The sequence below is a fragment of the Colias eurytheme genome, chromosome 5, assembly GCF_061535395.1.
Source record: "Colias eurytheme isolate Ceu_HAF_F1 chromosome 5, ilColEury1 Martin Lab GWU primary, whole genome shotgun sequence".
Lineage (NCBI taxonomy): Eukaryota > Metazoa > Arthropoda > Insecta > Lepidoptera > Pieridae > Colias > Colias eurytheme.
Genome location: NC_142984.1, coordinates 2,800,191 through 2,823,656, shown reverse-complemented (window position 1 = coordinate 2,823,656; position 23,466 = coordinate 2,800,191). Strand labels below are relative to the sequence as shown.

The window sequence follows — 23,466 nt, the reverse complement described above, 5'->3', positions numbered from 1 at the left end:
ATCTACTACCACCGTGTGTAGCGGTATCCCGATGGCACGCTATTAAATATCTTACATAGTATATGATAGAGACTTTAATCGCATAACTATCTGAGTATACCGCTACCCAGGGCCGGGCGGTAGCGGATACCGCTCTAATCTGAATAGGCCATAAATATTCAAATAGTTTATCACTTATAATACCACAAGAGCTACAAAATTATCGGGTATTTTACGATAGGTTCGTTGCAAACAAATGAAGGAGTCAAGTTTTTAGTGAAGGTTAAAAAATCACGAGCGCGAAGCGCGAATGATTTTTCCTGAAAAACTTAACGACTTTATTTGTTTGCAGGGAACCTTGAGGGAAATGCCAGATAATTTTGAAGCTCGTGTGGTATTCGGGGGATTATTTTTCCGTCCCAAATGTCGGCCAATAATTTCACAATTGAATTCAACCTGTCAGTTTGACGTCAACGACCAGAGAAAATTTTCAAAAAATTATCAGTATAATACCATGTAGGTTGTACCACGTGACGTCGAATGGTGCAATTCTATTGGTCGATATTTGGGTCGGAAAAATAATCATTATAATCGCACATCGACATTCATTGTTTTAATGATATAATTATTAATTAAATGTTTGATGTCACAAATTATTGTTTAATTTTAGTAGCACTACATTAGGTAACTTAAATTAATGGAAACCACACAATTTTTCAAAATTCATTTGAATCTGAATTTTTTAGATAAACCATTAAAGTTTACGCCAGCTCAAAAAGCCAAGCTATTTAATGGATATGTCGCAGTATGTCTCTATTTCGCTTACGGTAATTGAATACCTCTCACCCGGACACCTAATCGTGTGTGCGTTACTGTGCCAAATTTGAAGATTGAATGTTGTGTTGATAACGAATGTATACCTTTGAACAAAAAAACATTTTCAGGTGCAAAACCAATATTTATGAAGTCAAGACGTGGTAATGTGATGATCAAGCTCTCTGGATATACCTACTCATTGCAAAGGAAGATGTTCATGGGTGGAATGGTAAAGAAACGGTGGCAGTGTTCAACTCATTGCGCTAAAGGCTGTCACGGTAGCCTGTGGACGTTGGACGATTCGATCTTCAAAATCAATTATACTCATAATCATGCCACTGTTTATTGATTGGCTGATTTTGGTTGCTTATAGCTTTTACTTCTAGGAAAATAAATAAAACTTCCTTTAAATGATGTCATATTTTTTTATCGGTCGATAATTTAGGAACTTAAGCAGAGGCAAATTACTTTTCCTTCCTTCCTTGTGTGGATGTTTTTGACGGTGTATCGTGCAGGCACAAGGCAGGCACTGATCAACTTTATCTTAACAGACATCGACGCTCAGTTTTTATCAAATTCAGCACCAAATCTAAGCCATATCTCATTTACTTAATGACAAAAACACATTTACAGGTGCAAAACCAATATTTATGAAGTCAAGACGTGGTAACGTTATGATTAAGCTCTCTGGATACACCTACTCGTTGCAAATGAAGACAAAAGTGGGTGGAATGGTAAAGAAACGGTGGCAGTGTTCGACACATGCTAAAGGCTGTCACGGTAGCCTGTGGACGTTGGACGATTCGATCATCAAAGTCAACTCTACTCATAATCATGATACTGTTTATTAATTGGCTGATTTTGGTTGCTTATAGTCTTTACTCCTAGGAAAATAAATAAAATTTCCTTTAAATGGTGTCATATTTTTTTGTACGGTTGATACTTTAGGAACTACAGCAGGGGCAAATTTGAAATTACTCTTTCTTCCTTCCTTGTGTGGATGTTTTTGACGATTTATCGTGCAGGCACAAGGCAGGCACTGATCAGCTTGATCTTAACAGACATCGATGCTCAGTTTTTATAGAATTCAGCTCTAAGCCTAGCCAAATCTAAGTCATATCTTTTGTATTTAATGACAAAAATACATTTTCAGGTGCAAATCCAATATTTATGAAGTCAAGACGTGGTAATGTGATGATCAAGCTCTCTGGATACACCTACTCGTTGCAAATGAAGATGAAAGTGGGTGGAATGGTAAAGAAACGGTGGCAGTGTTCGACACATTGTGCTAAAGGCTGCCACGGTAGCCTGTGGACGTTGGATGATTCGATCATTAAAGTCAACTCTACTCATAATCATGATACTGTTCATTGATTGGCTGATTTTAGTTGCTATAGCTTTTTACTTCTGAAATAAGAAATGATAATACTCGCCCAATGCTGCTCATTGTGAAGAGGACCCAATAGCTTCGTCTATGGCTTCTCCTTTATTTTTGTATGTATAACCGACTCGTTTTCGACCCAATTTTGTCGAATGTGTGGGGTGCGTGTAAATGAATATGTAGACACAGTACCTTTTGGGTTATGCACGAATTATACACACACTCACAATTTGTTTATCGTTTATTAACTAAAAATTAAAGGAGAAAGTATTAATATATTATAATAATTAACGGACACAAAAATCACCTTGAATATAAAAATATGAGAACAAATTAAAACACTGACAATAGGCGCATTCGGTTACTATGATCGAACTAAATTTAATTTAAATTGTGAAGAAACTTGATGTCAAGTATTACGATCTACCCGCTGGCTTCGTGATAATTTTTGTCGCGGCACGCATACTACGCAAATACCGCGACTATGTTATGGAATAATAAATATTATAATTATTTTGTATGAGTGTAATGCATGTCTGTATTTTTTGTGTTTTTGTGTAATGAATGTTTGTGTTATAATAAAATACGAATATAAATATGAAATAAAATATTTAAATACTTGTTGTGTGTAATATATACGTATGATAAAATACATACATACTTACACTAAAATATCGTGTGTTAGCCACAGAATGTTATTTTTATTTTCCATGTAACAATACATAGACTACACTTGGTTTTTGGAGTGTATTAAATGTATTTTGTAAGAACCTAGTTATTTAAGTTGTAGGATAATCTCTAGAAAAAAAAGATTAATCCAAATTTGAAAGGGTCAATGTGAATTAAATAATTTTAAATCTGCAGTTTGCTAGATTTTTATTACATGTGAGCTATTTGTAGTTATTGATGTACAAAATTGAAAGCACAAAATGTACTTGCAAGATGTTTTTTGTAGCTCATAGAGTGCTATGTTTCTTGACCACCGCTTTGCGGTATTTCTGTGACACCCTGTATTGTTATTAAAGTCATATTCTATAGTTTACTTTTAAGGCAAGTCATTTGAAGATATTATGTGATAGGCTGCCCAAAAATTTCTGCGGACGCGGTTCTACCGAATACCCGCGGCCCCGTCAATAAAGCGGCACGGTGGAACACAGTGGAGTTTAGTCGGTAGGACCCTGCACTCAGCAGGGTGAGTCCGACATAACCCAGGGCTCTTCCCCCGAGTGCCCTGGCCTAAATGCATTCTCCACTATAAAAAAAGGCTGCCCAAAAATTACCTATTATTTAGAAATTAAAGTTATAATTTGATAATATTAAAGTTTTTTACTGCACTGTAACAGTTACTTAAAATATATCCTATAATATACATGTCTTCACATTGAGCAACTACATATAATATGTTGTCAACTACAACTACTACGCGGTGTGTCCCTTAGACACATAAAACTGAAAGAATAGAATAAATTCGATCGCTCTGGCGGGTCACGAGTGGCCGAGTTGGTCAGGCATGACTCGAAAGGTCAAGGTTCAAGGTTAAAGTTCCGCCTCGTGATCGAATTTTTTGTATTCTTTATAAATTTATACATATACACATATATATATATATTTGATGTTTTATGAATTTGGAATTATTTTCATTCAATTAAGTAAAATACTTGTATAATAATTTAATACAAAATTATGATTACATGATTGTAATCAAGAAAAAAACTATCTAGTTGCTCTTTTAAAAACATGTCGAGTTAAATACGCAAAATCTACTTTATGATTGATTATTAAATAGATTAATTCTTTACAGAGGATTCCGCGCAATTCATCACATCACAACGTGGCAACGAACTAATATTACTATCGGGATATAAGTACTCGCTGCATTTTAAGAAATATAACAACGGGGAAGTCATAAAGAAGAGATGGCGGTGTTCCACACACGCGTCGAGAGGCTGTCGCGGGTCCCTGCTGACATACGACGAAAAAATCGTTAAAGTAAACCGTAATCATAACCATGGACCCGGTCAAATAAATAACTATTATACGGCCAATTAGGAATGTACCAAAGGACATGTCAAATATAAATATTGATATTAACCTACTAAAGGCCTATTCAAGCTACAGCTGTATCTGCTACCGCCGTGGGTAGCGGTATCTGCTACCGCCGTGGGTAGCGGTATCCCGATGGCACGCGACTAAATCTCCTACGTAGTATATTATAGAGACTAATCGCGTAAGGCCGCGGCGTACCGATCTGAGTACGGTAGCGAAAAGCCGATCGTTACTCGATTATGGGGCAGCTATGGTTTGGATAGGCCTTTAATTGGGTTGTACCTTAGGATAATTCAAATGTAATGTAATGGATATCCAATTCTTAAGGACATTTTGTAGAGGAGGGTTTTGTAAATAAAGTGATGATAGGAGCTAGCAACGTTGACAAAAGAGAATTTTAGTATAGTTGGTTCTTTGATATACTGTTTCTCTTCCTATTTCGGTTAGAGTCCGGGCTGTGTGTGTGGCTATGTGGTTGCGTTTATTAGTGCGCATCTTATCTGCAACCACTACCACCAGCCAGACAGCCCGGACTCTAAACGAAATAGCAAGAGAAACAGTATATCAAAAACCCAACTATACTAAAATGACTTTTTTAAAACGTTACTAGCTCCCGTACCATAATTTAAACAGTGGTATGCCACTTCAAATGTCAAATGACATAAGTAGTGAAAATATTAATTCTGTAAAAAGATTATGGAAAAATAAATCATTGAAATATTCTTTGGCAATAACCAAGGCACTGTTTTCAATTTTCTGCAATAACGCCGTTAGTACACCGACGCATTCGCGTGCGGCAGCGAAACAACGAAAAATCTGTCAGTAGTATGGCAGGTTTTCGCATATGATATGTCTCACTCTAGCACATAGATAGATGAAATAGTTGCGTCCTTGTCAGTATTGTTTCGCAAGGAACTGCGAAATGGTCATTACACAGACGCATTGCGAAAAAGTTGCGAAAACATTGCTGTTTACTAAGGTTCCGCAGATATTTCGCTACGCAGTAGTTTCGCAGAGATTCGCTGCCGCACGCGAATGCGTCGGTGTACTAACAGCGTTAAACACTTGATAAGTAGGTATAATAAACTTTTTTCGTATTTATTTTCAGCATGTTAACTAGGATCAGGCTTAGTATATTAAGGTATTTATACTTACCTACACGTGTATATAAAATAATTTAGTGTACTAGCTTTCCACCCGCGGCATCGCCCGCCCAGTCAAAGAAAAACCCGCATAGTTCCCGTTTCCGTGGGATTTCCGGTATAAAACCTATCCTATGTCCTTTCTCGGGTATCAAAATATCTCTATACCAAATTACATGCAAATTGGTTCAGTAGTTAAGGCGTGATTGAGTAACAGACAGACAGACAGAGTTAATTTCGCATTTATAATATTAATTAATTAATAGTATGGATGAGGAAATTAAAACAAAATGCTACTTATATGTACTTCGATGAGATATTTGTTTTTTTTTTACAAAGTGTCACAGTAACTTTAAAAAGTCAAATGAAATTGAAGAGTAAAAAAATGAATAAAATAAAAAAAAAAATACACTGCAACTACTTAAAACTGCAACTGCAACTTTCTCCAGCACTATTTTTATAATCCATTTACTTACCTTTTCACATTTACAGATTACAAAGTGAAGTACGTAAAATCTCGTCGTGGCAAAAATCTCCTAATGATAAGTGGTTTCACGTATTATTTCGCAAGCTCCTGTACTATAGGAGAGTTGACGAAGAAGCGGTGGCGCTGCATCAGGAGCAAGAGTTGCTCTGCCACTGTGTACACCCTGGACAGAGAAATTTTATATACCAACAATGTGCATAACCATAAACCCACTTGGAATTCGTAGATTTATAGTACAGGAGGTTGTAGATTTTTCGAGATGGAGATGGAAGTTTCGAGTTGAAATGGAATTTTCGAGATTGTTTTTTTATAGGTAGGATAGGTGGTTGATGTTGAGTTGGGAGTTTAAATCTTATAAATAGGTATATAGTTACAACTTTTGTGAGATATCTATCTTTTTTAATATTATGTCAACACTGAGCATAAATCACCTTTCGTATTTAATATAGCAAATGATGTGATAATAATATACCTAATAATAACGATCTATCAACCCTAATTGATTGTATATTTGAATAAATAAATTCAAACAGATAAAATGGTTTGGTTTTTTATCTACTACAAGTAGGTATATGATGAAATTATAACAATTTCCCTTTCCTTAATTTCTAATTAAATATGTAGGTAATCAAAAAATAGCTTCATAAATTATATTACGCATACTTAACTTCCATAAGATAAGAACTAAAACCGTATTTTCTTGCAGAAATCCCGTTCATGGTGTACTCAAAACGTGGGAACCCCCTACTTGTTCTCATGGGTTATAGATACTCACTAAAAGTCACGAAGCATTCTAGCAGTACAGTCATGCGCAGGTGGCAATGCTCTACGCACACAAACCGCGGTTGCCTAGCAACGATCATAACTCACGACCAGAATATAGTAAAGATGAAGAATGAACATAATCATGAGAGAAGCACTAGTAAGCGAATCAGTCGTAGTCTCCCGGTCTTTATGGATGCGTTGAATTGATTTTGATAGTGTTGTGACTTGTGAGGTAGAGGCAAGATTATGTTTTAACAAAGTTGCACAATTTTTACTTGATTTTTTTTTGTTTTATTGGTTGTTGTATAATATATTTCAAGAAACAAACGGCACAGTACCTAACTTACGATTTTGTAAGTTTTTTTAAGTGAAACAATTTAGTGTAACATTTTTTCGTTACGCGTGATATTTTTCCGTTACGCGCCATCTTTTCTTATCCCTACCACGCGTGATTCGACGTATTTCTGTAAAGTTGCATATAGTAAATTATTTTTTGAAAAATAAGGTCATAAAGTAATTTCACTTCTTACGTGTGTACACTAGTACACGCACACATTTTTTTTATTATTATTTTAAACTAGCGGTCCGCCCCGGCTTCGCCCGTGGTACATATTTGCGTTTTCTCTACATAAAAACCATCCTCGTACTTCAAGGAATATAATAAAAAAAGAATTATCGAAATCGGTTCAGCCGTTCTCGAGTTATGCGCTTACCAACACATTTTGCGATTTATTTTTATATATAAGACTAGCGGTCCGCCCCGGCTTCGCCCGTGGTACATATTTACGTTTTCTCTACATAAAAACCATCCTCGTACTTCAAGGAATATAATAAAAAAAGAATTATCGAAATCGGTTCAGCCGTTCTCGAGTTATGCGCTTACCAACACATTTTGCGATTCATTTTTATATATAAGACTAGCGGTCCGCCCCGGCTTCGCCCGTGGTACTTATTTACGTTTTCTCTACATAAAAACCATCCTCGTACTTCAAGGAATATAATAAAAAAAGAATTATCGAAATCGGTTCAGCCGTTCTCGAGTTATGCGCTTACCAACACATTTTGCGATTCATTTTTATATATAAGACTAGCGGTCCGCCCCGGCTTCGCCCGTGGTACATGTTTACGTTTTCTCTACATAAGAACCATCCTCGTACTTCAAGGAATATAATAAAAAAAGAATTATCGAAATTATGCGCTTACCAACATATTTTGCGATTCATTTTTATATATAAGAAGAAGATTACAATCTTTTCGATTACATTTACAAGTGTGACCCAAAAAATTTTTATAAATCTTGCCTCTGATATAACATTTCTTAGATATTAAAAAAAAGCGATTAGTGTTAATAATTTTGTGATGTAAGAGCCAGTATTTCGTGTTTGAGGACATTAAGCCAAATTTTTTTCTTCCAATTTTCATTACCTTTTGTGATGTGAATCTAACTTTGTATGGAATTATTTTTTAATCGGTGACCTTATGAAAAATTTACTTTACAGATAATAGCATAGTAGCGGTAATTTGGTGATTTTTTTATCAGTGGGTTTAAGTTCCAATATCACTACATAGTATAAAACAAAGTCGCTTTCTCTGTCCCTATGTCCCACTATACAATGGGACATAGGGACACAGATAGATAGCTTAAATCTTTAAAACTACGCAACGGATTTTGATGCGGTTTTTTTAAATATATAGTGATTCAAGAGGAAGGTTTTAGTAGGTATATAATTTATTAGGTTTTAGACAAAGCGGGCGAAGCCGCGGGCGGTAAGCTACCTAGTTGTAAATAGTTATTTGTAGGTATTATTTTCTAATACTGTAGATATATTATATGTGTGACATGCGAGCTAGTATTTATTATTTTATTTTATTTTATAATTTCTGATGTTTACATGTGCTGCTAAAGTCACAATTTAAAATGTAAGAGATATTAGAAGTTACATATTATTATTATATTACATATCTACAAATACAAGTTTAGGACAGGGATAGGTGCTTATTTTAATCATTTATTTATTTCAGGGCCGATTTTTCAATGCTTGGATAAAACTTATCTGTTCAATAAAGTATTACACGATAATATTAAAATGTCACGTAAACTTTCAAATACGGGCAATTAGAATACGTTTTTAAAATGGTAGTCTTATACATTATTCGACGAATAAGTTTTATCCAAGCATTGAAAAATCGGCCCTTAATCCCCTCAATATAATAATGCCAATAATAATGATTGTTTACGTCTTTCATTATAAATACTCATAAAAATAGATGATAGAGTATATTATGATCTGTGCAGAAAAATAATGTCTAGGAGTGTGTAACAGAGATAGAATGGTGTAGATCTTATTAGAGTAAGCGAGACGGGATGAGATATTAAAAGTAATTTCTTGTGGTCTACGAAGGATTACAAATTTTAAATTATATTTTAATTAGTTTCAAATACATATATGTATTCTATACTAGCTGCTCCGCGCGGTTTCAGTCCCGTGGCTCCTCTCCTGTTGGTCGTAGCATGATGATATATAGCCTATAGCCTTCCTCGTTAAATGAGCTATCTAACACCGAAAGAATTTTTCAAATCGGACCAGTAGTTCCCGAGATTAGCACGTTCAAACAAACAAACAAACAAACTCTTCAGCTTTATAATAATAGTATAGATTTAAGAGGCAGTTGTTAATTATATTAGTAGAGTGTAGAAAAGTTCCTTTTATTTTGTTTTGTTTTATTTTAATAATTGTAAAACAATAAAGTACTTACATGAAATTTATGCTCTGCCCCTGTCATAATATTGAGATATTAAATCATGAATTAATTTTCATAAAAATACTAGCGGTCTGCCCCGGCTTCGCCCGTGGTACATATGAAAAATAGATGTTGGCCGATTCTCAGACTTACCCGATATGCACAGAAAATTTCATGAGAATCGGTCCACCCGTTTCGGAGGAGTATGCAGACTAAGAATTTTATATATAAGAAATTCCCATGATAACAATACGATTAGTCTATTAAGAAAGATATAACAATTTGTTACAAATTAATGTAAAATGAGAAGAACGCAATGAATTTTTTTTTGAAAAACACTTCGGTATAAGGTATGATCTCAGTGCAGAAGTTTGGTATAACCTGCGCCAAAATATGAGCGATTATAAATAAAATACTAAATTGTACTGTCCTCTCATTTGTTCATATTATGCTATCCCGCTCGCACAAGTTAAAAGATATGTAAAATAGCATTATTTTAATTGAATACATTTATTACACGGATTATACTACGAAATGTAATGTATGTGTTTGTATTATTGTGAAAAATCAAGATCTAAAATATTTTACTGTTTGTGTGTAGAATTTTATTACGTAGCATTTATGTCGTGTTGTGTATAATTAGGTAATTTTTTAAGCTATATAAGCCCTAATAAACTTATTTAAATATATCTTTAATTAAATTTACTAAGAAATCATTTACGTCTTTTATTTAAATGAGAAATATAAATAATGAAGTAATTTTAGTGCATGATATACTCAATATTGTATTTTTGTTTCAGCTAGAATAATAATGAAAAGAAATGGGAAACAACTTCTTATACTTGGGGACCATGCTTTTCATATTCATAGAACTGTGACCGTCGGCGGTGTTGAGAAGATCCGATGGGCGTGTAAGCATGCCAGAAAGGGTTGCAAAGCGTATCTGTATACTATTGAAGGGGAAATAATAATAAATAATAAATTCAGTCATGATCATGATTAATTGATAAAAATGTAATATTTATGAGATATAAGATACAGGTATAATGATAAAATACTTTTTATGGGTTCTCTACACAGTGGGCTGCGTTGGGCGAGTAGAGACAATCACTTTAGTGTAGAGGGCCTAAATGTCTTTCTTCATAGTAGCCGTAATGGCGGCAAACATCGACGATCAGTTGGGCCAACGCTGCAAATTGTTCACCCATTAGTTAGATTGTATTTAATCGGCTACGCTTACTACGTGTCGTAGATCGCGCTACGACTGTTGAGCTACGTGTAGGCGATAACTACGATTCGTGATTTGACATTAGGCACACCGATGAACGACCCAAATATAAAAAAAAATGTAGTAGATAATAATTTTAATTATATGTTTAAATCAAATTTTAGAACATTCTTATTGAAAAATTAGTAATAGTAATAATAACAGGAATATGTTGTTCTGTTTAAATATTTTCAATGTTGATAGAACAATGCGTTTACATTTGTGTGTCGTTGGAAATTCATTTAATATTTATTAAAACCCGAAACACGGACACAAAATTTCGGGTCATTTGTAACAGGATGGCGGTTCTACAGGGGTATTAGTACGCAATGACAAAAAGAAAAATGATGGTATGATACCGGATACCTTAAGATACTGTAATATTTTATATTAGAGAATCTTAACATAAAATATTATAGTATCTTCACCGTGTGTGACGCGCTTAATGCTAAACATTATAATTTGGAAAAATGAAGTCCTGTATTTTAGTTTTAATTTCAAATCAAAGAAAATATATGTGATGAATATTGTTTATTATTGTAATAAAAGTTATTTGAAAAAAAAAAACTTTAATTTATTGTTTTCTTACCTACCACAATACACATTTGGGACTTACACATATTTTTATGTATAACTAGCAAATCGGGCGAACTCCGTATCGCCACCAGAGACACCTTTTCTTTGCTATAAACCTACGGAGCCCGAGACCTTTCCAACGAATGCAAATCCGTGGAAATCGGTTCGTGCATTCTGGAGTTATAGCGTCAGGAAGGAAAACCCGACTTATTTTTATAAAGTAGATTACAGGAAATCAATGCATACTTTTTATTATTATTTCCGATTGCCTATTATTAATTAATTTTTACTAAATTAACTGGAGTTAATACATAAATTGTAGTTAAATATGGATAGGTTTATAATATTTTAATTTTTGGTCAGGGGTAGATTTTGTATGTACACTGTCTGACAATTAATTGGTTTAAAAACAATTTAATGATTTCAGCATCAGCGTTGTTTGTCGTATCGCGGCGAGGTGGTACTCAAATACAGTACAAAGGCTATAAGTACTCTATACGAAAGAATCAAATAAAGAAAAAGAAGTCAAGCCACAAGAAGTGGTACTGTTCCAGCCATCACTCAAGAGGCTGTTCTGCGAATATAATCACTGTTAATGATGTCATTGTGTCCATACGTGGGTCCCATACACATGATGGGAACCTTGTGTCGTGATATTTTTGACATCGGCAATATTAAGTCTATGTGATTCATTTAAGACCGGCTATTCACGTGTCTACAGCAGGGGCAATATGAATTGGACCCTTAATTCGCTCCTTTGTGATGTGTATACGTATAGGCAATCAGGGGCAATTTAGAGAACTGAAAATGCTCCGACCGCTGACCAACCGAAATTGTTCCAATATTGCACCTGCGTAGCGGCAGGTACGTGAGTAGCCAGCTTAAGAATGTTAGTTATGAGAATCAACAAGTAGGAATAAAGTCGGCCAGTTTTGTTTGTTATTTTTTCTAGTCTTTGAATTTCAGCTAATTACAAAGCAAATGTGTTTTACTTGATTAAATTAGTCATTAGGTTGCTTTAATTTTAATCTCGTTTAGTTACCATACAAAGTTTTAAAATGGGTACGTTTTGTATTTTTTTATTTGAAGTAAAAACTCATTTTAATTTATTCACGATAAGCTCTCTCTTTTAATTTTGTGGTCTTGCCATAAATTTGTATAAATAAATAACTTGTTTTTAATGCATTCCATTTCTCGACGAGACAACAATATCCTACTACTATAATTATAAAGGCGAAAGTTTGTAAGTATGGATGTAGGTATGGATGTTTGGTACTCTTTCACGTAAAAACTACTGAATGGATTTGAATGAAACTTTACCACAATATAGCTTATACATCAGAATAACACATAGGATAGGTTTTATCCCGGAAATCCCACGGGAACGGGAACTATGCGGGTTTTCCTTTGAAAACGCGGGCAAAGCCGCGGGCGGAAATCTAGTATTGATATAACGTTACCAATAGTTACGATATACATACATAAGTATAAGGTCAAACTGTGTACTTATTATAAATAGAAATATTTTCTGAAAACAAATGAATCGTTCTAATAAATAATGAGTGTTAAATATTTGTTTTTAATTCCGCTCTCCCGTGGGTATTTCATTTGTTACATAGTATAGCAATTTTTAACATGGAATAAGTTATGATTGTAATGCTGTTGCTTTAAGTTTGAGGCATTTTTAAACAACCAAATTTCTAAATTTTACCACATAAGTACCTACCACACTGTAAACGAACGTTACGTATAAACAGAAAAAAAAACTCGATATATCTAAATCGCCTTTACTATTCCAGTGGAGTACATAACATCGAAGCGGGGGCAGCCCTTGATCCGGTACAATAAGTACACGTACCACGTGTCCGCTCGCAGCGCAGTGCGCACAAGATGGCGCTGCTCCACACACAACAGTCAGGGCTGTCGCGCGGCACTTACTACGGTGTGCGATCAGATTATACGCGCTACACACGAGCATACTCATCCGCCGACTAACTACTAAACTACTTTCGGGTGGAGTACATAATATCGAAGCGGGGGCAGCCCTTGATCCGCTACAAGAACCCGCTGTCAACGCTGTCCGCACAAGATGGCACTGCTCAATACACAACAGTCAGGGCTGTCGCGCGGCACTTATCACGGTGTTCGATCAGATTTTACGCACTACACAAGAGCATACACATTCACCGATTTATTAGTGTATGTAATTTAATAATTTTATTGTAAATGTTATGTACATATTTACTAATAGGTTAAGTAAAATATTTTATAATTATAATCAATGAGTTATACCTAATAATTTGTTTTTGTTATTACATCTAAATCGCTGCTGTTTATTATTATTTTTTTGAAAAATTATCATTTCCTATACTCCAGAAATACTGTCAATATCTACCTACTGTATTGTTTTCAGGGATGTCCACGGAATATAAAATGATACCAACTCGGTCAGGGAAGCACCTTTTGATGGTTCATGGGTACACTTACTCACAATTGAAAAACTCGAAGAACTTCTACTGTTCGAAGAAGGACGCGGGGTGCAAGGCAAGGGTTAAACTTACAGAGGACCAGAGGATTTCAAATGATCACTCTGATTTCCGTCACTTCCATCCGCCTCCACAATATATAATTACACCTAGTGGAAGTTACTATAAAATAAAGAGTTAATGTTTTATTACTTTACTAAGAAAAGTTATTCCTTTCAGTAAAATGTACTAAAAACGTAGTGGTTTTATTATATTGATCTAGATAAGATTATTTCGAAATGGCATAGAAATAATATAGTTACTTTTACTTTAATATCTTGACTGTGTTGTTTAAGTTTAATTTATTTTTTTATTGTATAATAAATAATCAAGATTAATTTTGTTAGTAAGAATTATCCAATTATTTTTGAAACAGTATTATATTTCCGAATGGATTACCTGTATAATATATATTACTAAAGCACTTTACCATTAATTGAATTTATTTTAGTAGGTTTACTGACGATAGTTGAACGTGACAACGTTCGATTGTGCTTCTTTGTCGCTCTTTCTGCGCTCTCGCTTGCACTTCAAGTCTTACATGGAACGCCTCAGAGCGAGGTAACGCCGCATGAGTCATGTTTTTTCGTGCGTGCAGCCGGCTATATCGAATTATAAGACGTTGTCACGTCAAAAGATTAAGTATTGAATAAATAAATGACGAAATGATAATGAATACAATTTCAAGGTCTAAGAATGTTTGTCATAAAGACATCTTTTCTTTTCTTATATCTACCTACTGTATTGTTTTCAGGGATGTCCACGGAATATAAAATGATACCAACACGATCAGGGAAGCACCTTTTGATGGTCAATGGGTACACGTTTTCACAATATAAAAACACAAAGAACTTCTACTGTTCGAAGAAGAACGCGGGGTGTAAGGCAAGGGTTAAACTTACAGAGGACCAGAGGATTTCAAATGATCACTCTGATTTCCGTCACTCTCATCCGCCTCCACAATATATAATTACATCTAGTGGAAGTTACTATAAAATAAAGAGTTAATGTTTTTTTTACTTTACTAAGAAAAGTTATTCCTTTCAGTAAAATGTACTAAAAACGTGGTGGTTTTATTATAATTTATATTATTTTAGATTAGATTATTTAGAAATGGTATAGAAATAATATAATTACTTTTACTTTAGTATCTTGACTGTGTTGTTTAAGTTATATACATTTTATTTTGTATAATAAATCACCAAGATTCATTTTGTTGGTAAAAATTATCCAATTATTTTTGAAACAGTATTATAGTTCCGAATGGATTACCTGTATAATATATTATATTATTAAAGTACTTTATCATTATTTGAATTTATTTTAGGGTCTATGGAAGCCAATCATGCAATTTCTATTTCTACGCAACTTTTATCAAAAATTCAATTAGCTTGATAAATAAAAATAAAGTAGGTTTACTGACGATAGTTGAACGTGACAGCGTCCGATTGTGCTTCTTTGTCGCTCTTTCCGCGCTCTCGCTTGCACTTCAAGTCTTACATGGAATGCCTCAGAGCGAGGTAACGCCGCATGAGTCATGTTTTTTTGTGCGTGCAGCCCACTGACCTCTATAACTATACGCTGGACAGGCTATTGCTGTCATTTTTTTGTGCCTATTTGAAAATCGCCATTTTGGCGCTGACGGCAGCAGTGAGGCCAGTGAGGGGGAATGGAACTAATACTTGTGATGTAAAACAAATGGTTTGTTATCGATAAAAACTTTTCTGATATCGACTACAATGATAGAAATATTACCGACACTATTTTTGATTCAGACTCAGATTATCCAGAAGTTAAACCTGTGTAAACAAAACGAAGCGACGAAATTTGTAATCTTATTAGTTCTCAGAACTTTCACCGGGGGCGCTTTTTTTTTTTATAAATATGTAAATAAATATTATAGGACATTATTACACAAATCGACCTAGTCCCACAGTAAGCTCAATTAAGGCTTGTGTTGTGGGACTAGGCGACGATAAATATAATATTTAATAAATACATATATAGATAATAACACCCAGACCCAAGAACAAATAATTGAGTTCATCACACAAATATTTGCCCTGACCGGGGATCGAACCCGGGACCGTCGGCTCAGTAGGCAGTTACTTTACCACTGCGCCAACCGCGTCGTCATCTTTGAATCGGCACAGCAAATAGCTGTCATTTTGTATGGGATAGCCAGTCCAGCGTATAGAGGTCAGTGGTGCAGCCGGATATATAGAATTATAAGACGTTGTCAAAAGATTAAGTATTGAATAAATAAATGACGAAATGATAATGAATACAATTTCAAGGTCTAAGAATGTTTGTTATAAAGACATATTTTCTTTTCTTATATCTAACTACTGTATTGTTTTCAGGGATGTCCACGGAATATAAAATGATACCAACACGGTCAGGGAAGCACCTTTTGATGGTCAATGGGTACACGTTTTCACAATATAAAAACACAAAGAACTTCTACTGTTCGAAGAAGGACGTGGGGTGCAAGGCAAGGGTTAAACTTACAGAGGACCAGAGGATTTCAAATGATCACTCTGATTTCCGTCACTTCCATCCGCCTCCACAATATATAATTACACCTAGTGGAAGTTACTATAAAATAAAGAGTTAATGTTTTATTACTTTACTAAGAAAAGTTATTCCTTTCAGTAAAATGTACTAAAAACGTGGTGGTTTTATTATATTGATCTAGATAAGATTATTTCGAAATGGTATTTAGTATCTTGACTGTGTTGTCTAAGTTTAATATATTTTTTTATTGTATAATAAATCACCAAGATTCATTTTGTTGGTAAAAATTATCCAATTATTTTTGAAACAGTATTATAGTTCCGAATAGATTACCTGTATAATATATATTATTAAAGTACTTTATCATTATTTGAATTTATTTTAGGGTCTACTATGGAAGCCAATCATGCAATTTCTATTTCTACGCAACTTTTATCAAAAATTCAAGTAGCTTGATAAATAAAAAAAGTCTAAGTATTAAGTTCAAAAATTAATACAGCACAATTTAAAGCTCTAATCTTTTTGTTATAACTATAAATTTTCCTTTATTTTCTGTACCTACAGACGTGTTATAAAGAAAATTAAAGTTTCAGTTTGAAAAAAAAATGTTTAGGTAAATTTTATTATTTTATTATTAGTTTAAATTATGTAAGTGATAGCAACGGATTATAAAAACGAAAATAAAAATAAACTTTATTGTAGAGTAATAAGTACCATTGTTGACCAATCTAAATTAATAACATAAGAATTAATGCTTACTATGAAACAAGGCATGTCGCAACCTTATTCTTAACCCGCAACCTTTTAAACATAGATTTTACATACCTTCCTAATTACAGGACCAATATTCACGACATCCGAGCGTGGTGCTCGCATGATCTCGTACCAAGGTTACAAGTTCCTGAGACAGTGCGAGTCGGGGCAGAAGACGAGGTGGTGGTGTGGGACACATAACAACAGGGGGTGTAGAGCGGTCATACATACTATTGGCACGTCTATAATACGCCTGAAGAATGTACACAACCATCCGCCGACGTATGGCAGATATGCGTTTTGATGTGTACTTATAATATTATGTCATGTGTTGGAATCAACCGCTCTTTTGGGCTCGATTGCAAATCAATTTCTTTTGGTTATTCGTTATGGTTGGAATGAAAGAAGAGTTTGGATTTTTTGCGAAATTAACGTTTTGCGTATATGCAATCGAGTTGAAGTCTATATGACAGTTCGAATAGGGGACAGAATAATTTTCTTCAGAGCACCTCAGAGCATATTTAATACTTTAATTGTGAGATAGTATGATGATAGAGAATAGTTTTTTTATAGTTTAGTTATTAATCCAACTAACTAAAGTTCCTTATTATTTACGCACAAAATGTATTCTATAGAAACCATTATTTAATATACAGAAGTATCACCTCTTTGTTTATTTAATTTAAGGACGTTTTATAAATCATATAAAGTAAGTCCTAAAACTGAATATTGTAAGGATTTTTTTATAATTTTCTTGCAAACATTTAAAGTATTATTTGTATTACTCATTAGACAATGAGATAGCCTCAGTATAAATTTTCATTGTTCGGGATGATTGAAATATAAGTTAATTGTATTGGTACCTTAAATAAGCATGAAACTAATGTAGCTTTTTTGGCATATTATGTATTAGAAGTAATATTCCTCATTGGCCTAATAAATATTAATATATTGTAAGAAAAATTCACTAAAGTAGAACCTATTCGTAAATAGTAACATATTATAGGTATATTATGGCCTTATGAGTAAAGCAATGATATTACGAAATGTGAGTAGATACATATATCATTTTACTGCATGTATTATACAGTGAGATTAGATGAGTAATTTCTCACATGAGTAGATAAATTGTACATGGTACAAAGCTTCTTAAGGACGTAAAAGGTTCTTACCTACTTACAAACTAAACAAAATTTATTAACTTACCTGTTGTAATCCTTTTGATGATTAAATTATGATATATTTTTGTAGCCACGCACACATACGTTGTGCTCCTGTAGAGCAACTGATTCGCGCGGTTGTAGGAAGCTTTGCGTCTGTACTATTTATATACTCACGTGGTTTATGCAGCTTATATTATTATTATTATATTATTATTACTCCTTTATTTTGAAAAAAAAAATGATGGTATTTAAAATGGTATAAATTTGCAAAGATTTCTTTTTTATATTGTTTATTAACAATGTGATTTTTTTGTCATTTATGTGTTTTGATATAGATATATTTAAGACGCTTGTGAAGAAATTAACCTTTTCTATGTAAGGTGGTTTGACTGTGGCTTTATATCTCTATAATTGAAGCTTTACGTACATATAAATAAATATAATTATAAATAAAGTTTGTGTCTCAATTGTATATTGCTATTGGAATTTGGATACAAAGTTGCCATGTTGGAACGGGTTCGAAATCCGCCTCGTGATCGAACATTTTATTTCCTTAAAACATCCCAAATGCAATACCGCACAAAAAAATCCAATCACCAGATTAAAAAAATATTTAAATTTTATACTTTCGTTTCATAATTGTTGTTTTTGTACAGGAGCCGTGTTTGCAGTGTCGAAGCGCGGGTCGAAAATTATAAATTTGCATGGTTTTTCGTTTTTCAAACATAGGTCAATTGGATTGAAAACGAGATGGTGGTGCCAATTCGTACGTACGGGCTGCAAGGCGTTTATCTATACTTGTGAAGATGAAATTATAAGAGTTAATGAGAATCATAATCACGTATGAAAAAATTGCTACGTATTTGTCAAAGTTTTTGCATGTAGTATTTCCACAGCAGGTCTGGAACATTCATTTAATTTGATTTAAAATTTCTGTAATGTAATGTGTTTTTTAAGGAAAAAAAATAAATAAAGCAAGCTGAAATTTCTAATTTTACTTATATTAAATAAATAATATGGGAACAAAAAAGAAACTTAAATTAAAAATTATAACGAATAGGTAGTGTAGTTTCATTGCGACTCCCATATTATTTCCAATCACGAATGTGAATTTTAAGTTTTATATCTTAAAGCTTAGTTTGCCATAACACAATAAGCTTAACTGTTTCCCTTACCTGGACACAACTAAAGCAGATCTCTTTTCAGAGCGCCCCACGTTCTTCACGTCAAAAATCGGGGCCAGAATCATGCGACTCCGCGGCTACTGGTACACTCGTCACTCCGTCTGCTCCTCCAGGGTAAAGTGGCTCTGCGCTGAGAGCCGCCATCGCCAGTGCCATGCCATCGTGGTGACCATCGGCTGCATGACGGTCGGCAAACATAATAAACACACACACCCTCCAGACACGAACCCACACTCGGATCTGCAATTGGTCGATATTCGTTCCTAGATTGTGATTGTTACGGTGATATTCCTAGTATGTATTAAATAAATATTTGAATTCCTTGGATTGATTTTTTCTTCACTTTATATTATGTTTATTTACGTTTTAATTTGAATGGAAGTTGATCGTGGTCTCGTCAATAGTTAACATTAACCCATTGCGCCCCGAACGGCCCGATCGGTCCACGACACAATAGACTAGACATAAGGCCTCTATAGACTAGATTACACTATAATGACAAAATCGTTAATAGTTTATAAATAATAATAAATAATAAATATTATAGGACATTATTACACAAATCGACCTAGTCCCACAGTAAGCTCAATTAAGGCTTGTGTTGTGGTTACTAGGCGACGATAAATATAATATTTAATAAATACATATATAGATAATAACACCCAGACCCAAGAACAAATAATTGAGTTCATCACACAATTATTTGCCCTGACCGGGGATCGAACCCGGGACCGTCGGCTCAGTAGGCAATTACTTTACCACTGCGCCAACCGCGTCGTCCGCGTTTTGTAATAGAGATTTATTAAATGTGTTCCAATTCCAATATTACCTGTATTTAAACGTTTTTTTAAATATTTGACGATGTAGAAACGAGGACGTCCTGATACACTTACAGAGATCTTGGGTTGGCTGGGTAGTAGGTACAGAAGTTCGATTAGTAACAGAGAAATGAAAAATATCATTCTTATTCGCAATGTTTATCCTTTTGCTTGTATGCCAACTTTTACTTTGAATAAAACACCAAAACATTTACTCATGACCAAATTATTGACAATAATTGCAACACACCCTTTCCCTTACAGATAAAGGGCCGATAATAATAAACACAGAACGTGGCACACAGATGTTAGTTTTCAACGACTACAGGTACGGTCTGCGTAAGCTAAACGGTTTGAAGGCATACTGGAGATGCGTGAAGCACAGCAGCGGTTGTCGAGGCACAGCCATCACCATCGAAGACAGAATCATAAGTGTCAAAGAGCACAACCACTTGTACTATTACAGGGGCATTTATAACCAAAGCAATGGCAAATTCTATTGATCTTTTATCCCTGATAGCTTTAATATTGGGATCTTTTTGATCCGCACCTTTTTCAATTATAGTCACAAATATAATCGTTAATGGGTTTGCTGTTTTATTTTTAATATTGTCAGCAAGGTTAATAAAATATTTTAACCCTGTTATAATGTTTTTTTGGCACCTTTCTATATTTGGTCACTCTGCCGTACGTTCTCTTTGGATAAGAGATAATATGTCACGTTATATTATTAACTAGATTTCCGCCCGCGGCTTCGCCCGCGTTTTCAAAGGAAAACCCGCATAGTTCCTGTTCCCGTGGGATTTCCGGGATAAAACCTATCCTATGTGCTAATCCAAGTTACCCTCTATATGTGTGCTAAATTTCATTGTAATCGGTTCAGTAGTTTTTACGTGAAAGAGTAACAAACATCCATACAAACTTTCGCCTTTATAATAGTACTAGATTTCCGCCCGCGGCTTCGCCCGCGTTTTCAAAGGAAAACCCGCATAGTTCCCGTTCCCGTGGGATTTCCGGGATAAAACCTATCCTATGTGTTAATCCAAGTTACCCTCTATATGTGTGCTAAATTTCATTGTAATCGGTTCAGTAGTTTTTACGTGAAAGAGTAACAAACATCCATACATCCATACATCCATACATCCATACATCCTTACAAACTTTCGCCTTTATAATAGTATTAAGATTAAGATTAAGATATTAAGATTAAGATAGATATTTAAGCAATGCTAATATTTCTCTTCTAGATGATTGTTGCTTTATAAAGACGGCAAAAGGTCATACAATTTTATTGGTCAGGGGCCACAAGTTCTCATTAAAATCACAAAATGGTGCGAGGAGGTGCTGGGAGTGTACAAAGCGCAGCTATCGTGGATGCAAAATGAACATATGGACTCATGATGATGAAATATTTCATGTGAAAGATAAACACAATCATCCTTGAATTGTAGAGTGAACGGGTACCTACTAGGGAAGCGCGTACCATCTTAGGCCATATCTTTGCCCGGAAGAGATCTTCCGGGCAAAGTTGCCTAGGCCTAAGAGGCAATTATGTACATATTTTTCTTACGTTAGAATATAGATTTTGGTTGCACTATACCTATGTATAGGTAAATATACCTATACCTATGTATAGATAAACCCTATGGTTTCCAGACTAGAACTATGTATAGATAAACCGGTATACATAAATGTACATATAGTTACTTTTTTGTCTTTTTCTTTTTCTCACACCTACCTACTCATAAGGGTTCTTTTCCACCAATAATGTGCGAAGATGCGTATCGAGCAATGTCTTTGTAAATAACCAATCGTATCACTTCAAACTTCAAACTAAATAAAGCGATAAAATTGGTTCTTTCAAATACATTCCTCGCTTCACATCCTCGCACATTATTGATGCAAAACACTCTAAAAATACTAATATATTGACGTGTCTTCTCATACGCTTACATTTATGTCAAAATACAGACATTTTACAAATTTACAATGTTTCTCTTCAAGATAAGTGTTATTTTGTGAAGACGGCAAAAGGACATACAATGTTAATGTCCAAGGGTCACAAGTTCTCATTAAAATCACAAAACGGCACGAGAAGGACTTGGAGTTGTACAAAGCAAAGTTATCGTGGATGCAAAGTTTCCATAAGGACTGTTGGTGATGAAATAGTTTTTAAGAAAAATGAACACAATCATCTTTAAAATAGAAAAACTATTGTATGATACAAAAGTTAGTCTATTTTAACGTAACGTAATTTAGATATAGTTGTATACGTTGTATATTATTATTAGTCTGTGGATATAGTAATAAATGAAAGAGATGTCTTATTAAAGTGTATTTTCTTTTTGTCTTTTTCTTTTGCTCATACCTACTCTTAAAATTACCAGCATGTGTTTTATCATAAACTAGCGGTCCGCCCCGGATTCGCCCGTGGTACATATTTACGTTTTCTCTACATAAGAATCATCATAATCCTCGTACTTCAAGGAATATAATAAAAAAAGGATTATCGAAATCAGTCCACCCGTTCACACGTGATGCCGTGACAACGCGAAACGGGTATCATTTTTGTATATAGAAGATATCTTATTTGTATGCCAAGTTACTTATGTTTTATAAATTTCCAATGTTTCTCTTCAAGATGAGTGTTATTTTATGAAGACGGCAAGAGGTCATACAATTTTATTGGTCAGGGGCCACAAGTTCTCATTAAAATCACAAAATGGTGCGAGGAGGTGCTGGGAGTGTACAAAGCGAAGCTATCGTGGATGCAAAATGAACATATGGACTCATGATGATGAAATATTTCATGTGAAAGATAAACACAATCATCCTTGAATTGTACAAGGGCCACAGGGGCTTAGGCCACATCTTAGCTTTCTAAGTCCGTCTGCGAAGAGATTGTGTTTCGGGGTTTGACTATAACATAATATATATTATATATTCAAGTAAGTTTACATCTACATCTCCTGTAACGATTGGTAATCCAGGTAATATCCTTAATCTGCGCACCATTTTATACATAATTTAATGGAGAGTAATTCTGTAACTGGTAAAAATTTATTCAAGAAAATTAAACCATAAAGAAACGTAGAAATAGAGAAAATAATAAATATTCCCCTTAATCAACACTTTTTTTCAGACACTTAGCTTGTGTAAATCTTAATTAATTTTATTTTTTACTAGCTTTTCATCCGCGGCTTCGCTCGCATTTCGAAAGAAAAACCCGCATAGTTCACGTTCCGGGATAAGACCTATCCTATGTATTAATCTAAGTTACCTACCCTCTATATGTGTGCTAAATT

At 34.3% G+C, this 23,466-nt stretch overlaps 1 protein-coding gene across 26 annotated transcripts in view; it reads left to right on the top strand.

Moving 5' to 3' along the window:
* The window catches only part of LOC149908338 (uncharacterized), a 465,602-nt gene that overhangs the window by 187,383 nt on the left and 254,753 nt on the right, over positions 1–23,466 (top strand). Inside the window, exon 5 of one of the 26 annotated variants that reach the window (XM_090101777.1) lies at positions 20,426–20,804. The exons of 21 other annotated variants lie outside the window; for them this stretch is intronic. In XM_090101777.1, the coding sequence (XP_089957903.1) occupies positions 20,426–20,664 (239 nt within the window). In that variant the 3' untranslated portion in view covers positions 20,665–20,804. Of the gene's footprint in view, positions 1–3,977; positions 4,241–6,557; positions 6,839–13,614; positions 13,884–19,365; positions 19,626–20,425; positions 20,805–23,466 lie in introns of those variants that run through there. 4 more of the 26 variants (XM_090101772.1, XM_090101765.1, XM_090101759.1 and 1 more) reach the window with 4 other exon arrangements.